Here is a 22247-nt window from a genome sequence, read left to right as displayed (position 1 = left end):
TTGTAGAGAGAGAGAGAATTCCGGGCTTGAGAAGACATTCCAATTATCCAGTTGACTTTATTTGTCCTGCTCGCTCACCGTCATCTTTTGGTGGCTCTGAAACTCCAGGCCAAAGTAATCGCCCTCGATGAGATTTATGTGGGTGCACACCAGGTCGAATAGCACCTTTCCTGAAGCTTTGACCTGTAGTCCGAACAGAAAAAAAACATTATATTATTATATATTATTATTATATTATTGACATGAAAAGTAGCATTAGATCCAATTACAAGATGACAATTTACTCTGATATTGAAATAACTCTTTCGTGACTCTATAGCGCTAGCGTGGTTGTGTTCACAGGAGCGACATTTAACCTTTCTGTATCCCGTAATTACAGACTGCCCTTGTCTGTGCTGGAAAATTATGCCAAGGATATAGATTGTCAATCTCTAATGGCCAAACCTAAACAAACCCATGTTACTTATTGTGTCCTTAGCAAACAGCAACGGCTAACGCTAGCTAGCATAAGTCGTACTGCAGTACTGTCGTGCGATTAGGCCAAGAAAGCTCAGACATTTAGAAGAATGACTATACAAAGATTTCTGAATACAACCAAATAGTACAATTACAAAATTAACATATTTGGTTTTGTTTTGAAGAGACTCCATCAACTACTAGATTTATGTAGCTGAGCTACATTTGATTGTAGCTTAACTAGCTACATTTCTGTGGCGAGTTGCGTCAAGTCAAATTTATTTACTGTATAAAGTCACCCTCAATCACGAGAGAGTCTCAAAGTTCACATTTGACCAATATCAACAACACCCTTCAGTGTTGATTAGCCAACTTTAGACTAGCATACATAGCTTGTGCTTTAGCCAAGCTAGCTTATAGCTTGTCCACTATTTTATAACAACCCACTAGACATTAAGTGCCGTGTTGTAAAACAACAATACAAAAGGAACACCCAGAAACAAAAAAAAATTCTTTGGGGACAAGTCAAACCCCTGGAGGTTAATGACACCAAGCAGAAAACAAGTCTAAACTCCTCCGCGCGCTCCACCCCGTTCACAAAGGCACCACTACAAAGCCAACTTCCCTGCCTATTGCGACACAAATGACCTGCAGTTTTATTCCAAACTTTCTGTGTGGTTGCTTCCACTGTAAAGGCGCACAAAGAGAGCAAACTCATGACTGGTTTGCATCAGCGCAGATCGTATCACACAGTAAGTGAAGATCCCCCTGGCTCGGCTGATGATCTACTTTGGTGTGAGGGAATGTTTCCAGGAAGCAGTCTCTCTAATTTTACACCTTAAGACAGACAGTTGCTAAGGTAAAAAAAAAAAAAAAAGAAGAACATCTCTTGTAACAGCTTAAGCAAGTATGATGTCTTGAGGGTTGCTGTGCTGTGTTCTTTTTAATGCTCCATCAATTCAAACGAGAGCTCCATCAGCTTAGTGTAAAAAGCTACACTTCCACATCCAAATCTTTAATCTTCGCCTAACAATTCCCCTGTGTTCTTCCCTCCACAAACCTCTCCACACACTGTCGATAACACGGGTGTACAAACATCGTGGGTAAGCTGCATTGGAAAACTGATGATTGTGTGGAATGTGGATGAATCATGTTTTGAAGAAAGCGACTAAACGGAAGCGCACTACTTGGCTGCAACCAGCTCGGACTTTGTTGAGTCATTCGGCATAGAAAAGGGCGTTCAAAATATTCATAGAGGACACACAGAAAATTGTTTTTGGCCATTTCTATACAAATAGTGCAGATTGACAGAAATATTTTTAAAATAAAGATCTATGTGAACAAATCCCAATAATATTCTGAATTAGGGCTGGGAATCGATTAAAATTTCCCAAATTGATTCAATTCGATACAAGGGCCCGATTCGATTCGATTTTCGATTCACTTTGATTGATTTTCGATTCAAGCATGGATTTCTCGCAGTTCCAATTGTACTTTTCGTATAGAAGGCATTGCAGCAATTAGTACAAACTTCTTGCTGTGACGAGGTGCATTAGTAAAAAAGTAAAAAGACTTCATGCTTCCGCCGGTTTGTTTTGATGCGCTACTTTTGCGTAGTGACAGGATCTGGGGTGATCCGCCTTGTCATGCAAATTTATGGGGGAAAAAACGTGATTAAAAGAATAGATATATGCTCCTATTCAGTCTAACACTGTATACTATAAATTATTTATCAAAATAAGGGTATCTGTACAAGGCAAATTTGTACAGAGTAGCTTAAAAGAAATCGAGTCAAATCCTCAACGGTCGATTGAGGTATATACCCGACTGAAAAAAAAAAGCACAAACAAAGCTTTTCCACAAAACAAACATGACGTTTGTGCTCCACTTTGTATTTAATTCAGAATCGGATCAAGCTCGCCCTCCTATCGCTGTGCAGAGCCAAGGGCAGCCAATGCAGACGACCAGCTGCTACCGTACGACGATAAGGACCGCAGGAGGACAGCCGAAACAGTCTCTTGGTAGAAATCTGCCGCACTTCCTGCCAGACTGACGAAACAAAAAATAAGGACGTCAAACAGCAGACGTGCTCATTGTGCGCAGTCTCTGATGTTGCGCTTTCAATTTGCGCAATTTCAATTTCCATATCGAGGACGAGAGGTGAAAACAATAAAAGTTAAACGGTGCTTTTTGTCAGACTGAAGCACTCTCATATCCTGCCTTGTAAATCTACTGTCACTCGAAAATAAAAGCGGCATCCGAGCCGGGATGCGTGAGGCTGCGGGCCGATTAGATTTGGGGAGGGCCGATTAAATGCAGCTGTTGCACTTGGGAGGCGCGCTGCGAGCGCTCCGCACTGCAACATTTGACACGTTAAGAAAGCTGCTTGGAAAAGTGCTCGTGACGGTGAGTATGATCACATGAACACGGCATTCAATCTAAATGCAAAATTTTATTTGTGGTACTGCCATAATATGTATAATAAATAATAATACACTAATTAAAAAAAAAAAATGTCTGTATAAGCGGCCAACCAGGAGACCCTGACACACATATGACGCACATATTTTTTTTAAATATATTTTTAAACGGTACATTTTCATAATGTCCTTTAAAGTGTCGCGACTGAAATCTGAAAATTCTGCTCCGTGCGTGACGACATTTGAGAACCAATCATTTTAGATCGGAACAAAACAACAAAAACATTTTTTAATGCCTTTATAATGGCCATCCATTTCCGCGAGTCGCAACCCGGCCCGGGCCCTACTGAGACTAGAACAAATCCTGCACTGCTACCCAAGTTAGCTTCCCCATCCTTACCCGGTGACGGGTGGGGAGTGTGTGAGCGGTGTCAGGGCTCATTAGATTTTTGACATAAGGGTGTCTTTTCTGTTTACACGTGTATCACCACTTGAAATCATGCTCGCACCACCACACTGACCTCCACATGCCCCCTCCCCTGTTGACAGAGGATGTCTAAACAAAGATGACAGCAATGTCTGCACACACGCGTCCACTTTGGGCTTACACTGTCGGGCAAACAAGAAAAAAAAAAAAAACTCCCCCAAACACCCCCAACTTGATTCAGCTCATTCTAGCAAATACCAACCATAAAAGGTCAGGTATATCATACCCCTTCAGGAGAGTTCTTGGTATGGTCCAGTTCACCCATGATGTGCCAGTCTTGGCAGGGCTCGCTCACCCCCCCACCCCTGCCCCCAAATACTACAAAGATGTGTGTGGAGCAGGGGTGGTAAACACACTCCCAATGCCTGTAGGCTTCATGGGGAACAAAGAGAAGCTTGTCAAAGGGCGCTAGAGGAATAAATGATGGCATTTGAGCCAGCTGCTTAGCTATTGTTGCACGGAGTATTGGCTGGGATTTAAAAAGTGGACTTAGTGTTGTCTTGCCAAGCGTTCGGTGGCCTCCCTGCCTTGGTTGGAACTGATGGAATAACGGAGCGTCCGCCGCACAATTAGAAGCTCAGACCGGTGAGGAGCATCATAAGCGGCTGAAGGTCAAGGATTGTCTTCACGGGGACGCAGCGTCACCGCAACCAAGTGATGGGAAAATGAAGCTTTAAATCGGCTTCACAAACCAGTTGTAGTATTTTTGGACTCCTGTAGATGGCACTTTCTGTTCAACATTGGGCTGAAAGCACGCTCAATTGGCATATTTGAAACCCTTTATTTAAACCAAGAGCGCCATCTAGAGGACTCAAAAATTCAACAACTGGTTCATGAAGCAAATTTGAAGCTTCGTTTTCCCATCACTACGGCAACCGATTTGGGACGTGATTGAACTTTATAAGTGAACCGTGGTATTCGCACTCTCAGGGTTCAGATTACAGAAGTGCTTCCAGTCGCAGGAAGATTCATTCCCACACTTGGAGTACTTTTATAGAAAACATATGTGAATACGACACTGACTTCCTGGCCCCATTTCCCATGGGCTCAGCGACAGCACAGTTATTTACCGTATCGTATAAGAGGCATCTCTGCCGGTGTCCTGGCATGGATCGTATGAATGGATGTGCAGACCTCGGTATACTCGCACCGTAAGGGAGGGGTAGGACGCAGAGGTCAGCGGCAGCGAGAACTCATTGTGATTCAGGTCATGCACGGCCGAGGTTCCCGGGGTGGCTCGGCTACAAGCTGCAAGCTGACAGGCAGAGAATGAAGAGCGCAAAGCTGCTGATAATCACACACACACTTCCAGCACGTATGGCTGCTCTGTCACACGTATGTTTGTGGCGCCAACTCGCCACGTCAAAAGCTTTGCGGCTCTCATCCAAATAGGAAAGCGAAATGGGCCAGCATCCAAATTGAGGACATGGCTTGGAAAACCTTCGGGTTTTCCTATATCCGAGCCTGCGCAAGAAAAATATTTAGGAAATCGTGGTGAGTGGGTTGCCACAGCTGTCAAGAATCATCCCGTCACAGGAGGCTGGCCTTAAGGTCCCGAAAGGACAACCGTGGAACTAAAGTCCCAGGGATTATTCGATTGGGGGCTTTCGCCACCTTCCAAACGACCACGACCAGTTTCCTAAGATTTTTACCCGGCTACAAAAATATTGATCGAGCTTGAAGAATAATAATTAAGTGAGCATCTTGTAATATCCGTTCCGCTTGAATAATGGTTCAGAGTTTTGTGTGGAGACCTCCCGTTTTGGGGGAAAGCATCAGAGATCAGGGAGATCTAACCGTTGTGGGTGTTTACTAAAAAAAAAAAAAGTGGTATTATCTCAAACGTGCGCTGATGCGAAACGCCACTAAATGTTTTCATGGCCGAGGTTAACCGAGCCGAACTCATTAGAGGAAGGCGGAGGGCAGAGGAGGTTTTAAAGGCAGCTGGAATGACCAAAACGATTGGATTCTCTCTTTCATCTGTCTGAATCCTTTTCAGAACGCGGAAAATTCTGCACCCCCCGCTGCTTGGTCACCGCAGCAAACTCCATCCCTGCGAGGGATTAACATCACTCACAGGGTGGATGCTTCACTTCACATTTTGCCACAGTAAATAAAAGCAGGCTGGGAAACTGAATGAAGTGGGTTCAACACGCACGTGGCATTCGAGTTATGTATAACGCAGCGGGTTGAGAATTTTGATCCAAACTAAAAACTTTGAGCAGCATTATTCTGCTCCGTATTACATTCAAATCAAAACATGAGTTTAGAACAGGCGTGGGCAAACTACGGCCCGGGGGCCACATGCGGTCCGTTAAAACGTTATAATCCGGCCCACAGAACTTGGAAAAAAAATTAAATGATGTTTTATTTTCTATATACTGTGGTTTTTCAAAGACATATATTTTGCTGCAATGATTTTGTTCACTTTCATTTAAAATTAAATGTATTTTTTTTTCTCCTCGGAGGTGAGGTGACCAAAACACTCCATCCATCTTCTCCTGGTCCGGCCCCTCTGTCAAATTTTACTCATTGTGGCCCGCCAATCAAAAATGTTTGCCCATCCCTGGTTTAGAACATTCACAGACATCCTCCCATTCCGTTCAAATATAATTCCAAGAATCACATTGTTAATTTTCCCCATCGTAAATCAAGGAAATGCATTTCAATGACTCTGCCTGCATGAACCCTTTGATCAAAAAAAAAAAAAATCCCACCGGAAATAAAACTGATTTGATGAGAACCGCGACTGAAGCTGAAGTTTGGAATACAGATGAAAAATAGAAATGTGAGAGTAATAGCAATCACGAAATTAATTGAGCGGAAAGGAGCGACAAGCCCCCCAAGGTCAGGACAAGGAGGAGCCATGAAAGATTTTAACCACACTCAAGTTTTCCCCCTCAAAATCTGCCTGACCTTCAAACACTTCTGCAATATTTTGAGACAAATAAAAAGTATAACGTGACGTGTGCCTTATGAATGAAAAAAAGGCGGCATACATGCTAGCCTTGGTGGTGGGGGGGGGGGCACTGCGCTCTAATAATTGTAAATTCTGTTTCATTTTGTGTCACGGAATGAATAAAAATCCACTTTGTCAGGTTCCTGCTTTGCTGCTAACTTGCTAGGTCCATCTTCTTCAACACGGTAGGGGGGGACGACGGATGGGCCGCAAGGAGGTCGAAGAATGCATCGTCTGTTGCTGCTTGCCCTGCGGCATGTTCCTGCTTTTAACCTTAATCTCCACCAGTAATAAATAATGACAGCGGCACATGCTGCTCTCCGGGAGAGGCCAATCAATCGGCCTCCTCGAGATTAGCCTTAAACGATTTAGCCCTGCCGAGTGGCAAATCCCGAGGCCCTCCGCCCTGCGACGCACACTCAAGTTACGGTAACCATGACGAGCGCTCGCCGGTTGACACATTGAACTTGATCACAAAAGTGGCACACAGCAATGTGAAGAAGGCCGGCAGAATCGGGAGCTCCTGTCAATGTATTTGACTGACCAGAAAAAAAAAAAATAAAAAAATAAAAACTGGATGTAACTTCCAGGTTTGGTAGAAAGTGGGATTGACTCTCACTCAGAAGCCAAACATCGATGAAATCCTATACAAGGTTTTAATCTGTTTAGGATTAGCCTCGATCAAAAGGAGGAGGGCATGCTAAAGGCTTTCTTGACCGAATACTGTAAAAGGACGAGAAACGTCAAAGTTTCAAAGTTAAATTTTTTTCATTGTCAAAAAATGCGAAGGGAAACAATCCAACTCTGTGTTACAGCCTCAACATCGTTTTGCGCCGTCTGTTAGCATTAAGCTAAACAGATTGTCACTAGCTAGCTAGTGCTAAGCTACCATACGAAACGTGTAATTCTCTTGAACTTCATCTGAGAGCGGCAATAAATGGATTGAAAGCTCTTTATGGACATTTTTTAAATGCATGTCTGAAGCAATGCTAGCAAAGGAAGAAAACTTCACACACAAAGGCCAGAAAGATTTTGGCGGTATGCTAACCAGTATGCCGCATTTCTGCCAAGCCCAAAAAGCCAAATGAATGTGATTTTACTTGCTCGTACATGACTCAAACGCTCGAACGGATCGCCAAAGTCAACTCTTACGATGCAACAATGAGCAGCCTTACGGCAGCCTTGTTGCCTGGCAACAGTGTTGGCTACGGGGTAGACACGGAATGGAAATGTGTGGCGAGCACATCTGTCAGCCTCATGCAGTGCCTTACAGAAGCAAGTTCTCATCTGCAAATCATAAACTTTTGAACAATGCCTTTCGCCGCATCTGCCGAGTGAAATCAGACGTGGCGAAAGTGACTTTTTCGGAGTAAATCACAAGTGGCATGAAGGCTACTTGTCGGTTAAAGAGCTGCATTGAGGAAAATATCGGCCTGGGGACAGACGACCGCTCGTTTTCCACAGAAGTGTTCAAGCGTTCGCATTACAGTGGGGCGGACGGGAAATTGTGCGACGGCAAAAGTCAAGCCGGCAGCTGTTGCTCAATATCTGCACGCCGCCCGCTTCCTGGAAGGATTTGGGACCTGGTGACGACAACATTTCTCCAGTAGAAACAGCAAGACAAGGCCGTAACCATGGCAACATTGAAAGAATTGTGCCTCCTACTAAATGAGGGGGAACAAATTTGAACTCATTTGGAGGAGCAGGAAATGTGCTTAAGTCGAAGTAATATTCTTCGGAGGAACCTGCCGGTGTTGCTGTTGGGCGTTGGGTGCAATTTGTGTCCCTGCGTGACATAACGATGCAATTACTCGGACCACATGCATGGATTTTGGAGGATAAAGTACAAAGGATGCTAAGACCGCATCCTATTTGGAGTATTCCGAGGCACATCCAAAATCAGTGGCTGAGAGGTTAAGCCGACTAGCCGGGCCGTGATAGCGCGAGAAGCACGCACAGCAGACGCATCGGACGCATGCTTGGCCATGTTGCCGTTTCGGCTTAGGCTCGGGAAGAAGCAATCCTCTTGACTAATTCAACAGCATATCAACAATAGATGAAGCGGGGTCACGAGTGCCTCCGCTTGTAAAGAGCTTTGAAAAAAGTGCAACTTGAAGCGTTTGGCGCAAATGGATTTTAGTCTCGTGAAGATGGAGGACTTTTAAACCAGCCGGTTTCCATGGTAACGCAGCATGACGTAAATAGAAACTTCTTCACGGAGTAAACTAGTGGCTAAAGCACGAAGCAGCTACCCTTCCTGTATTACATTTCAATGTCTTCATATTTGATAGTTATTTATTTTCTTTTATTGTGAGGAGACAAATCGCTCACTGGAAGTTCTAAACTTTTTATGCCGTGTTGTAGTGAGTAAATTTATGTTATAATCAAAGCTCAAGGTAGCTAACATCACAGTTTATTTTTTTCGTGGGGCACTCAATTATGCTTTAATTGCTTCAAAATACAATTAAGCGACTTCATACATTCAACCAATTAACCGATCATGACGTCCATCCTCAGCAGAAACGCATTTCAAGTGGCATTCTACACGTTGCGCAATGTAATGTAAACTTAATATAGAAGCAAAAGTCTATTCTTAAAGAACCACTGAACTTCATTATCCGTCCCCACGGAGCCATTCAGGTGCACTGAGCATCCATAACAGTCAAAGCAGTCCTGTAAATAATTCATAGCTAAATGACTGCTTTCTCTGTGCCCTGACTTGCGTTAGCCACACTTGCACCAAAGATTGTGCCTTCACAAATATGATAATGGTCAGCATTGATTAAAACAACTAATTCAACAATGGCAGTTATTATTAGAGGACAGATAATAATGTACAGCAGTTTATCATTACAATCAATTGTGCAAGCGGACTTTAAATAGTATATATATATATATATATATATATATATATAATTAAATAAATAAATAAATAAATATATATATATTTATAAAATTAAATAAATAAAGAAAGAAATATATATATATATATATATATATATATATATATATATAATTAAATAAATAAATAAATATATATATATGTATAAAATTAAATAAATGAAAGAAATATATATATATATATATATAATTAAATAAATAAATAAATATATATATATATGTATAAAATTAAATAAATAAAGAAAGAAATATATATATATATATATATATATATATATAATTAAATAAATAAATAAATATATATATATGTATAAAATTAAATAAATGAAAGAAATATATATATATATATAATTAAATAAATAAATACATATATATATATATATGTATAAAATTAAATAAATAAATATAAATATATATATATATTTATATATATAAAATTACTAAATTACTAAATTACTTTTCAAAATCGTTCAGCCGTTATTCCAGCTCCAGAAGAATTCTCCTGAAAGTTTCCAACTTGAATGCAAAAAAAATAAATAAATAACCCGTCTTAATTCCAGTCGTATGGTTCCCATTAAATTGAGCAGTATAATCGCCACACTTATATTGTAGTCATTTGAGTGCGGTTTAACTAATCAAATGCATGCGACATACTGTCGCAAGCTTCAACATTCGTCTGTCTGCATTGAGGTCAGCTCAACTTTGGATTTTAATAAAATCATTGCTAAATAACTTGGAAAAATTCTAATCTATGCCTACAAAGTACATACGACAGAAAGACAAGTCTCACTGGCCACAATTTTAGGTACACATCCGCTTGCCTTTACAAAAATAATAACGTCCAGTAAATTACACCTGGTTTTCATCCTCAACTTCTTCTGAATGAGGTGTTGATTACTGAGCAGAGGTGTGTAAATGACTCGGGCAGCTCGCCTGCTTTAATAAGAGTGACAGACAAGACACTCCCCGAGGACAAATCCATTAAGATCTATTAAGGATCATTGCCTGGATGCCCCCCGATGACCGTGCTTTGATTCTTTGAGCCGGACTTCCTCAGGGCCGAAAGCGCTTCAACAGTTTGACGAGGGAAGCTTAAAGCACGCCAAAGAGATTTGATTGACAAAAAAAGAAAAAAAAAAAAAAGCAGAGAGAGAACTGGAGCTTAGCTGCACTCTTGCTGCAGGATAGAAGAATCCTCATCTTTGTGAGATGCATTACACAACACTTTGCGTTTTCATACCACAGCTGCAGCCACCGCTTTTCTTTTATTCGTCACACTCGGCAAAACAATCGCCATTGAGTGTGGACGCCTTTTCGCCTGGAAATTTTCTTCAGCCACCTTCCCACTCGCATGTAGCCTCCATTTCCCCAAGGTGGGTTCAATTACAGCGAAGTTCACGGCAGGACTCGGGTGTCCGGGTGAAGAAATGAAATGTGTCAAAAAAATACATTTGGGGATTACGGCGGACCGACAGCATTGCAGTCTTCCTTGCCGCTTAAAGAAACAATGTGTCATCATCATACTTGGATGACCTTAAAATAACAGTTTCAATGGATGGCGCATTGGCTTGCAATCAGGAAAATTGCAACTCGTGTCATTGCCATGGCAACGCAGGCTCATGGTTGGTGGTTCGGAACACTTAAGTTTTTTTTTTTGTGTGTGCTTTGTCGTACACAAAAATGACCCCCATAAGGTGTCAAATACTACGGACTCACCAGTTAAACTTGAATGGAATGTCATTAGCATGATACATGTTTTGAATAAGAAAAAAAAAATTATTGTAAAATGCAAAATAAATAAATAAATAAATAAAGCATGTCCAGAAAAAAAAACAGTTTTTATGAAATCACACGCACTGTAGTATTCGTGTTTTGTTTTTCTCATTCAGGAAATGGCGAAAAGTATCTCGCGTTTTCCTTTTTTTTTTTTCTTTTTTTTTTTTTTTAACTACACTCAGATCTTAAATTAGCTTACAATAAAAATGTTGCCTTGCGACGCAAAACAAAAATCGAAAAATTGCCTTTGCCATGCTCATTGCAAGTGTTTTCATTTTGTATTTTATGACTGTCTGCTTCAATTAATGCCCCCCCCCCCCAACTTCGATTAGTGCAAAACATCAACACCAAGCAGCAAATATGTGTGTCGAAAAAGTCATGACATTCCAGGAGACAAAGACAAGGAAGGTGCAAGTCAATCCCCCCCAGGTACAATAAGCAGTAAAAGATCAGCATACTCTTGCACTGTTCAGTTCAGACGTGTTAATTATCAACCTGAATCTCAATGAGAAATTCATAATTTATTAAAGGGACCGTGCCGTGGCTCACACCCAATCCCAGAAGGCTTTTACCCTTTATTTGAGAGCAGGATCAAGATCGCGCAGTCAACTGGGGCCGGGAGGAGCCAGCCACACCCGTCAAATACGACCCCGCTGCTACCGGGTCTAATGGCAGGCCGTTCCGCAGCTGAGGAGCTTAATGAATGGATCAGAGACATTCCTCAAAGGGGAAGAAGCTTCAGAGGAATAATGCATGAACAGGCTGGAAATGTCATGGCATCCACTTTGGTGCATCTGCCACAATGGAGATCACACATTTTTTTGGGTAAACATAAGCCCATCGAGTCAACTGGATCATGAGGATGGCCCACGAAAGGTACATCCAAGCATGGTTACCATAGGAACAACATGAGAGATTTATAACACTCTGCCAGCCGCCCCCAAAGCGTGCACAGTATACAAAACAATCCCGCTATAGAAATGTTTCTTTAGTGCCTGGGTGCTCTATAAATCCTCCGCTATACCACTGAGCTTTTTCACACAGTGTTGCAAAGCATTTTTAATGTTTTTAAAGAACGTTGCTGGAAATCTTGGTTGATTAGTTTAATTTTTAAGATGCTCTGTATTAAACCAAAACAAACCTGCATATGTAATGTACTAGGGCTGGGTAATTAATCAAGATTTAATGATGATTTCGACTTCTCTCGATCTTAAAACCATAATAATCGAAGAAAAACTATGCCGAGCTCTGGTGTGTGTGGGCAAGTTACTTGTGCAGCAAACGTCTGATTCTGTCCTCTCTTACTATAGCTTTGAACTGGTCAATGATACCCCAGTTGGAGTTTACTGTAAAACTTTAAAAAATTAAAAAACAAACACCAGTGCTAATGCTAAAGTCAATGCAAAAATCACATTAAGATGCTAACAGGAAATTAGCATCGACTTCCAGAAGAAGTCATATTCCTACAAATACGGAATATTCACAAACAAACGCTGTCGGAACAAATTCAGAATGGCGATATAACAATACTGGTATGAAATAAGCGTTATATGAACAGAATTTCTTCTTCTTCGCTTAGCACATACGTGTGTACTTCCTGCATTCACAGCTCCACACTGCCCCCAAGAGGCCAACACACACAGAGCAAGAGCAGCGGGTTTTTATTTTTATGACTTTGGTCTTATTTTACTTTGTCACTATTTTTTTGCCTTGTTCTTTCAACTTACATTTAAAGATTAATTTTCAAGAATTCAAGGAATTTTGCTCGTACTATGTACTACAGATGGTTGACAATTGAAAGTTATTCCGTTCAATTTTTGAATAATTTCAGACGGCAATGAGAGTACACTTTACTAGTGTATAATGAATACCTTAATCATCAGTAAGGTAGCAATTAGTTTCCATATCAGGTGATGCATTTATGTGCTAATTAAATGAGCTACTCCACAATCGCCCCCCCACCTCTCATTTGATTGTTAGAATCACGCATCATCATTTATCACCATGCCTCCCACACGAATTAAATATCCTTCCCAACATTCCAAGCAACTTTGTATTCTCATCAGCCACCACTTTATTCCCACACTTGCTCATCTCGGCCTCTGCGACAAAATTACATTACCAGGATATGAGGGAGGGGAAGATAAGCGTCCCTCGCATGACCAAACACACACGCACCCACCCCTGACTGCAAAATGTCAATTTCCAGCTATGAGAAAAAGGCAAGCATGAGTTCATAGATCATGTAAGTAAAGTGCAGACAAACAGTTGGCACGAGAATGACGCAAGACTTCCGTCAATGAATGCGGAATCACTGGAAAAATGCGTGCCAGCCCAAACACAACTCGGTCGATAAATAAACCAAAAAAAAAAGGCATTTTAACTACTGTGTGTTAAGAACACGGCTTCTGTATTTTGGATATTTGTGAGTTGTTTTTATGTTTAAAAAAAAGTGTGTGAAGAGCATCGGTAAGGTGTTTTTTTATTTGTTCACTCTTAGGGCTTCATGGAGCTATCGAATATTTTTAGAATGAATTATTCGAGTAGCCGGATAAAAATAGATTTAGAGTTGTGAACTCCGGTCAGCAGGCGCGAGCTAGCAGGCGCGAGCTAGCAGGCGCGAGCTAGCAGGCGCGAGCTAGCAGGCGCGAGCTAGCAGGCGCGAGCTAGCAGGCGCGAGCTAGCAGGCGCGAGCTAGCAGGCGCGAGCTAGCAGGCGCGAGCTAGCAGGCGCGAGCTAGCAGGCGCGAGCTAGCAGGCGCGAGCTAGCAGGCGCGAGCTAGCAGGCGCGAGCTAGCACCTTCAACTGGTGCTACGCCCTTTGATACTGCGCGTCTTTTGGCCGTAAAAATACGGTAGCTTAATAAAAAATATTATGCGTATATTTTGTTACCATTTGTTAAATAAAGCAAATGAAAGCGTAGCGGTGAGATGCGTTGATACATGACCGTCTCTGAGACATTCCATGACGTTCAGGATTTTGTAAATTATTGTAGCTAATTATGTTAATGTTAACTTTTTTTTTTGACTGCATCTTACGTAAAAATCCTACTCAGCTAGACTTTGGAGATTCCATTGCAATGGATAATAGCTTTACAGCACAATCTCTCAAACTAATGCACCAGCCATCGTCTCGTCTATAAACAGCTGCCATTGTGGCACATTATACAGTACAAGGTGGAGATTGAGGAAAACATGATAGCACTTCAGCCGCACGTTCCAGGGGACATAGACGCAGCCATGACAGCTGACAGCAGCGCCTTCAATAAAAGCCACACCAGAGAGGAGACCTTGAGGCCGATTGTTATGCGTAATTGTTGTGAGGCCGAGTATCCCCACGCTAACACTCGGGGCTCAGCGCGGAACCCCCAACACCCCAACGCACGTCCCTCAACCTCCCCCCACCAGTACTACTTGCATATCAGTGGAAGACTCTCTCCACTGACGCTCCTCACCCACCTCTGCTGTCGCCATGGCAACCCACACGCAGGCCGCCTGATTCTGTGTAACCTTCCAAAGATTCAGCTTGCATTTAATTGTGATATACTGAATGCTCACAGAGCGACCCGAGAGCCATTCGTGGAATGTTACTGGCTGCGTTAAAAAAAAAAAAAAGACAACAGCTTAAAAGCAGCCAGAAGCTGTCCTGCTGGGAAAAGAACACCAGCAAGAAACATCTATTTTAAGACTCCCCAAAGTGTGAACAAATAATAAAATATCTTTGGTGAAACGATTCCTAGATAGCGGCAATTCCCAGTATTATTGCCATATCAAGATTCTCCTGATGTCTCCTTTATGGGCCTGCAATCATTTTGTTGGTAGACATGGGGGGTATAATAAAAGGAGGCCATTTATCGACACACTTTCACCATTCCTTCATTTGCATTCCTCATTAAAAGCCAGGCCCACTCAGCTGCTTGCAACCAAGTTTATCACCATCTCCTTAGCCTCGTCGTTTGATTCATCACTGCAGCCCGACTCAATCAACCTGAAACCAACCATCTGCGTTCAGGTACCGAGAAAAAAAAAAAAATAGCATTAATAGTGGATGACTCATATTAGAGAACGGGGAGGAAACACTAATGGCTTTTGAAAACTCGAACATGGTACAAAAGGGAGTTGGGTTAATGGCTGCTTCCCATTGCCCCCCCCCCCCAAAAAAAACACACCAGCCAATCAAATTCTCTTCCAGCCAATAAAAAAAAAAAAAGCTTCTCCCAAATCATGTCCTCTGTGACTAAATCACTGTGCCACTTCTACGCCTTGAGCAATGTAAGCAAGAAGAAGCAGACTGCATCCCCACCATGGCGAGCGGGTTTCAAAGGATTTAGCGCGCCGCTCCATGACAAGAAAAAGCAACACTCACCCCCCACCCCCAAAAATCGGCGCTCCGCCGCTCCTCCAAGTCAAGATGTCGTATTTAAAAATACACAGCATGAAACGTGAGCTACTGTGAACCTTTGGTAGTCTGAAATCATAAAAAAGCAACTTGTACAAGGGAGGTACTCCTGTTAAGAATTTATTTATTATTTTTTTTTTTTTTAATTTATCTTGGGGTGTACAACTATGTATCAAACATGTTTTATTCATTCCGATTTTTTTTTTTTTTAATTTTCCTCATTCGGCTCATGAGTGAGGTGAAACTTGTCTTGGCAACTTTTGGGGAGAGGCAGGATTCACCCGGCACTGGTTTCCAGCCAACCACTGGGCACGTCTACTAAATGTCACGAAAGGAAGTTTAAGTCAAGTTGGCGTTCTTTAAAATGGAAACGTAACACTCTTTAATATTGTAATTTATAGATTTATATCTGTGCCGCAGGATTAAATGCTGCCATTCTATTCATAGTGTTGCTCCTTCTGCAGTTCCCGCCTTGGCCATCGGGAGGCAGTATAACACGGCAAACAAACAAAATATAGATACGAGTGTGGGCACGGGACGAATTCATCTTGCGTCTCTTCTATCAACGCCCCAGTTTGGCAACTTTCGAAGTGAGAGGAGGAACTTCATTAAATCAGGCCATAGCCTTGTCTAATATTTAAAAAAAGTTATAGGCCACATTTAAAACCATTTTTCAACATAGCGTCAATTGCCACTACGGCTTCACCGTGTGTGACTTTTTAGACTTTGCTCCACAGTTGGCAAAAGCCCGAGAATGCACTCCGCTCAGCCAGTCAAGGGACAAGCCTGCTGAGGAACGAGTTGAAAGAAGCCCTTCATGATGTCGTCAAGTCCTCGTGGCCATTCAACTGCTAACAAGGCACGCTGAAACGGCGCTAATTAGGTCCCATCGCCGTGAATGGGCGCCAGTATGGTGGCTTGATAAGCACTCTTGAGAGTCCCACTGAAATGCATATGGGCCCTTTCTTTCGGAGTCCTCGTCTGGCTTGGGTGGTCTCTGCTGGAAGAAAGCTTGGGATGGGAATTTGGTGGATTTCGACAAACATTAGATACAGGATGATCGAGTCAAGGCTGCAAAAGGAGGACTACTTCCTGGACTGGTCAAGATTCATTGGGAATTTAATCCCACAGTACCTGATGACTGGGTGAACAGGGCATATACAATCGTCAGGATCGCCCGCCCCACCCCCCACCCCTCCTCAAGCCTCTATAGACAGATTACAGTATTATCGGCTTTAATGATGGATTATCCTCCGATAATATCAACAGTATACAAACAAAGACAGCAACGGGGAACGTTCCAAATCTTCAATGAAAGAGTGGTGAGATTATTAACATCCCCCGCAAATCACCTGCGATGGACACACTCATAAGAGCGTGATGACAGGAAATCGATTGTCAGGACGGACACGGAAATGTCAAGAGACGAAGGGTTACTTTACACACCAAACTCAAGTTGGAATGCGCAAAGCAAAGGTCAGACACAAAATGGCTCATTACGATAGAGAGATATGATATGATAGAGAACGGACGATTTGCGATGATTCTGATAGCTGGTGCATCTGAGGTCCAAATTTTTTTCTAAAAAAAAAAAAAAAAAAAGTGGTTTCAAAGCATTTTAGCATCCCATCCCCCATTTTATCACACTCTGCACTGGCAACTTTGAAAACGCCTTGAGCAAACACTGATGAGTCGGAGTGGTTTGGTTTGAAGTCTGCACGAGCAAAAAATAATACATTCCCATATTGGCCAAGGACTTTGAAGAAGCAACAAGAATTTCAATCGCGCTTCAATCCATGCCAAATCTTACCCAGTCATCGATAGCATTTTCCCGGCTACGTGCTTTATGCCCATTTAGGGGGGAAAAAAATGCCCTTTTTGCGACCTGTGAACTTTGAACCTCATCCAGACCTGATTAAGAAATTCTTCCTTCTCTCATCTACTCCGCTGTTATTCGCGGCATCTACATACGAGTGTTCCCAGTCATCAGCCTATAAGTAGGCCACAGTATGGTATGTGCCCCCCCCCACCGCCCCGCACCCCCCAACATGACAAGATGGCCCCTTTTGTTTCTCAACCATCTGATACCTTGCCCACTCAGCTGGAAAGCTGCCTCTTTGAACTCGTGGGAACAAAAATGAAAAGAACTGCAGACTTTTTTTGGGGAGGATCATTTACAGCAGAAGACGTTTTAGACCCGATGCCTTTCGTCACCCGAACTAAAAAGTCATGTGAGCATGCCTGGCACCTCTCGGTTACTCGATTAAAAACGCCGTTAATAATTAACAAAGTATGTTGTCGAGCAGCGCTTTTGAAAGGCTGGGGTGTGCCATTTTCCCGATGGGGTGGGGGGGAGAAGGGGGGGGGGATGTAGCCAGAGGCTCAGCAGCGTGCGAACAATAAAGAAAAAGGATGTTTCATCATTATTGAGGTGACTTCAGCGATTGATTTTGACTTTCTACAGCAGGGGTCCTCAAGGGCCGGTGTCCTGCCGGTTTTCCGGCTCTTAATGATGCAACACAACGGATTCAAATGATCAGATAATCAGCAAAGTTCTGCTGACGCTAGATGACGATCTTGATCATTTGAATTTGGTGCGTTGCAGAAGGGAGCGATGCACATCAGGGAGGACAGCGACGCTCAAAGAACAGGATTGAAGATCCCTGTTCTACAGTCGGGCTAGGCGTCGATTCAAATTTCCAGAATCTATTTGATTCAATACACGAGAGCCAGATTCGATTCAATTTTCAATTCACGATTCACTTTTGATTCATTTTCAATTTCACCAACGCAGTTACGATATCGGGCTACGAAAGGGAAAATGGATTCAACTCGATATATCGAGTTTTTTAAACCCAGTCGAATTCTACAGTAAAAGAGAAGAACTGACAAAACAGGCTCTCGAGAAAAAAAAAAAAGTTTGTTCGTTAGACTCTCTGTCAAGGAAAAGACGAATCGAATCTGAGGAAGTCTGCAGGTAATCACAGTGAAAGTGAGGAGAATGTGTTTGTCTTTGTTGTGAAGGCGCCTCCAGGCATAACAAGATTGGGCCGAATTAATTTTTTAGGACGTAATGTGAGTTAAATTGACCGAATTGAGCTTCCATTTGCGGCTGCCGCTCCGTGACAAAAGATTTATCCTGGTCAACTGAAAACGACACCACAACGCTTCGTGCGCTACTCTGCATTTGGAGACGAATGCAAGAGTGCTGGAGGTGAATTGAAATCGTACAACATGTGGGGAATGAAAACATTGGCTGACGAGAGGAGGAAGAACATTCGTCATGTCCAATTTGATTAAGGGTATTTTTAGCCTGAAGTGGCTTATTTCCATTTCAAGCCATTAATTATGTAAAACATTTTTCACATCACCATCTTTGTATTATCATCGCAACATTGGTCTCCTGTGCGATAATTTGCAGTAACGAGAAAAATAACAAAGTGTCCTCGAGGCCCTGGTTAACTCATTCACTGCCATTGACGGATAAAGACGTCAAAGATCCTTTTTTTTTTTTTTTTTTTACTCGGCTGCCATTCCAGAGATTAAATTGAGTGTTTCCGAACCAAATCCCAGGTTGAGGAGATGATGCCAAAAAAAAAAAAAAAAAAAAAAAAAGATTGCAACAATCGTCATCAAAATGCAAATTTCATGTATGGACGGCATACTTCGTCAACTATCACGAAAATGCCATTTTTTCCCGTTCATCCTGTTCAAGGTCAAGTGAACTGAAGACTGTTACTATAAATATAACGAAAATAAATATCTGCTGGTACAAATACAAGCTGAATTCAGCTCCTTAAAATGTAGTGAAAGTAGCGTTTCTGCCTCGTAAAAATACTCGCGTAAAAATCTCCCGTCACAAAATAGTCAATCAGCATCTTCATTTAAAAGCGGCATTTTAGTTCAGCTTGCATCCTTCATCCTGTGGAAGCATATAATTTGCGCAAAATCCTCTCCTTTATGTTTACTTATGCAACTGTCAATCCATAGCGAGTCAACATCAACATGAACAACATGATTTGCCACTAGAGCGCGTTGGCAAAATCCTCATTCCCACCTGGAGGCCAAATCGACGAGACGCTTGAGTATGTCGGAAGCAGTCAGCAGAATCCGTTTGAGAACATTTAACGGATGAACCATGACATGTACGCTCCCTCCAGTTTCATTAATGAATTGAAAACATGAACGATCATGCGGTTGCCATGACAACCTGTTACCAGACTCTTCGGAACCAACGCAAGCAGAAAGATGATTTGGAAACTCACCGAGACGTCAAAGAGCTCCTCTGTGTCATCCAACATATGGACCCGGATGGTGACGTGCCTCCCGGCGGGCATGGCCGGGGGTCTGTGCGCCGGGTCGAGCGTACTGATGCCAAGAGTCTCCGGGGCCCCGAGACGGTGCCCTGCTCTCGACGTCACGGGCTCCGGGTCGGGATCTGCCATGTTGCCCTGCGTGGCTCACTGCCCACCCTGCACAGACGTCACAAACGGCATCGGTAAGCAATGAGCCACGAAACTCCGCCCCTTTGCTCACATTAACGCGGTAATGACGAGAGCTGGATTCACACTGACTGCTAATGGTCGCGATTAGTGGAAAGTAATGTTGAGCATGTTCCTGATTTCAAGGCACAAAATCAGACGGCGGTAATTTAATTTGACATCGGAATTACAAGGCGGCAGTGCCCAAATCGGCGAGACATTAAAAACGTTATTGATTTAACGACACAGAAATTCCTTTAAAGTTTAGCTTTTGTCTCATTCGAACAGGTCAGTTGAGGACAATCTCATGCTGTTTTTTTGTTGAGAATGCCCACAAACCCTCCCCGGTGCCATGCTGCCACGCTCGACTCTCTCCTGAGCGCACATTCCATCCGTCTGATGTCATTCTAAGACCTCGCCGGGTACTGCGTCCGGGTTCTGCCCCCACGAGCGTGGGCGGCCGGCCGCTCAAGCGCCGCAGAGGTGCACGACCGCTGCCAAACGTTTCGCGCCCAAAGTGGATAATGCAATTCAACAGAGTGCATCAAGACAACAGGCCAAGGACCGAGCAGACGCAAAGCACAAAATGCTGATTTGAGATATGATCGTGGTAACGGAATGAATTCAGCTTGTAAGTCAAAGCACCACATTATTCAAGTTTGATGATTTTGGACAAGCGCCAGAGTCCATCCTGGATTGATTACCAGGACAAGGTGCATGACAGACAAACAATCATTTGCACTTGGATTTCCCAGGGTTGAGGGCTCTCATCTGACAGTGAGCAGGAAGTGGCGTACGAGAACGACTGTTTACGGCAGCGCTGCCCAAATGCGATGTAATCATTGATGAAAAACAAAGAAAATGGAATAGAATAGAATGTACTGTATGAAGTGACCTTTTGAACCTGGACACACTTTCAAAGCCAACAAATATCTCAGACAAACAAGGAAGGAGTGAGGAAGTGTAACACACACACACGCACTCCCGTGCCACGAAATGAATCACCTGGTCATGAGTCAAGGCCTAAGACTTCCCCCGAATAGGTCACTATGCAAAGACCTGAACAGTTTGTCATTGTTGCTCCGTGTCATAAAGCAAAGGGGCCCTTCGTGAAAAAGGCAAAGCCCGCTCGTGTTGGGTGTTTTGCGCCGATAATGACCCTGCCTTTGAACATGCTGGTTTGAAATTCCCCACTAATGTGTAACATGGAGCTGTTAAAAAAAAAAAAAAAGGGCAACTGGCTTTTAGGATCTCCTGGGCTGGAACAGTGGTTCTTCTGTGTGCAGGGGGCAACACACAAGGGCTCCTCAGTAAGGGTCAACACCGCACAGCTGGAATGCTTTAGTGACAGCTGGATGGCCACAGGCCCTTCTGCACCGAAACAACCAGCTGTGCCAAAACTGGAACCACAGCGGCATCCTTCACTCACACCGGGGTGTGGTTGGAGCGTGACAAATTCCCACTGGGATTTTTTTTTTTTTTTTTTTTGCCAATTGGAAATCTAGCCAAGCAACATCAGCAGGATGTCCATACAAGCGGGCATGCAATTTAAAGCCTCTGCAGGGATTCATTGGAATTGAATGGCGGTTTTGTAATGTAGGTTCATGGAGCAGACTGCTGCAAAGCGCAGCATGTTTGCATGCATCATGTGCGACGATAACTACACTCACCTGGTCAAACGGTGCAAATTAGATTACGAGCATAAACGTGCATTTCCGTGCACGTTACGGCGCCCCCCCTCCCCAAAAAAAAGCAAGCAACACGACCGCAGCCTTCTGCGCAAATCCACTAAAGATGCATTAATGCGATGCAAAAGGCAAATTTCGTTTCTATAGTGAAAGATTTGCCTCAAGTGTCTCCCACGAAAGCCACAGAACGACGGAACAACCACGTAAGACTTAACCCTAATCTCCTCAAACAAGTTGGATCACTTCCTTCAAGAACACACGGGACTTGGCGAGCTCGAAATCTTACCCGTACGAATTCCACCTTGGAATGCCTCTTTTTTTTTTTTTTTTTAAATTCCACACCTTTGGATCCGCCGGCTGAGTGGATCACATGCGCGTCCCGCGGCGGGCCGAATTACGGAACACGGGTCACGAGGTCCAGGTGACTTTTTAGGTGCTGCTCGGATCGGAGAAGAGACTTTCTGCGGTCGCCATGGCGGACGGCAGAGTGAGTGAGAGAGCGAGCGAGCGAGCCGGCGGTCGCAGACGAGATTACAACAAACCGAGCCGCCGATTTACTCCGGCTGCCTTCCGCGTAATGAAGGAGGCGCAGCCGGGACGAGGAGACACACTGGAGGAGCAACAGAGCCATCTAGAGGCCAATATGGGAACAACAACACTTTAAAAAAATGAGTCCGATCC

General features: G+C 43.2%; 1 protein-coding gene across 3 annotated transcripts in view; it reads right to left on the bottom strand.

Moving 5' to 3' along the window:
* The window catches only part of LOC148323625 (FERM, ARHGEF and pleckstrin domain-containing protein 1-like), a 39429-nt gene extending 17265 nt beyond the window's left edge, over nt 1–22164 (bottom strand). For 2 of the 3 annotated variants that reach the window (XM_088315860.1, XM_088315859.1), the window contains exons 1-3: nt 21909–22162; nt 19663–19869; nt 79–183 (exon numbers count right to left, since the gene is read on the bottom strand). In XM_088315860.1, coding sequence (XP_088171986.1) covers nt 79–183; nt 19663–19842 — 285 coding nt within the window. In that variant the 5' untranslated portion in view covers nt 19843–19869; nt 21909–22162. Of the gene's footprint in view, nt 1–78; nt 184–19662; nt 19870–21908 lie in introns of all 3 variants that reach the window. The other variant, XM_088315861.1, reaches the window with a different exon arrangement.
* Nucleotides 22165–22247: the final 83 nt, after the last annotated feature.

This window comes from Idiotropiscis lumnitzeri, chromosome 14 (assembly GCF_059441095.1).
Source record: "Idiotropiscis lumnitzeri isolate Australia: NSW breed Sydney's pygmy pipehorse chromosome 14, RoL_Ilum_1.0, whole genome shotgun sequence".
Classification (NCBI taxonomy): domain Eukaryota; kingdom Metazoa; phylum Chordata; class Actinopteri; order Syngnathiformes; family Syngnathidae; genus Idiotropiscis; species Idiotropiscis lumnitzeri.
This window is presented reverse-complemented; position numbering and strand designations above follow the sequence as displayed.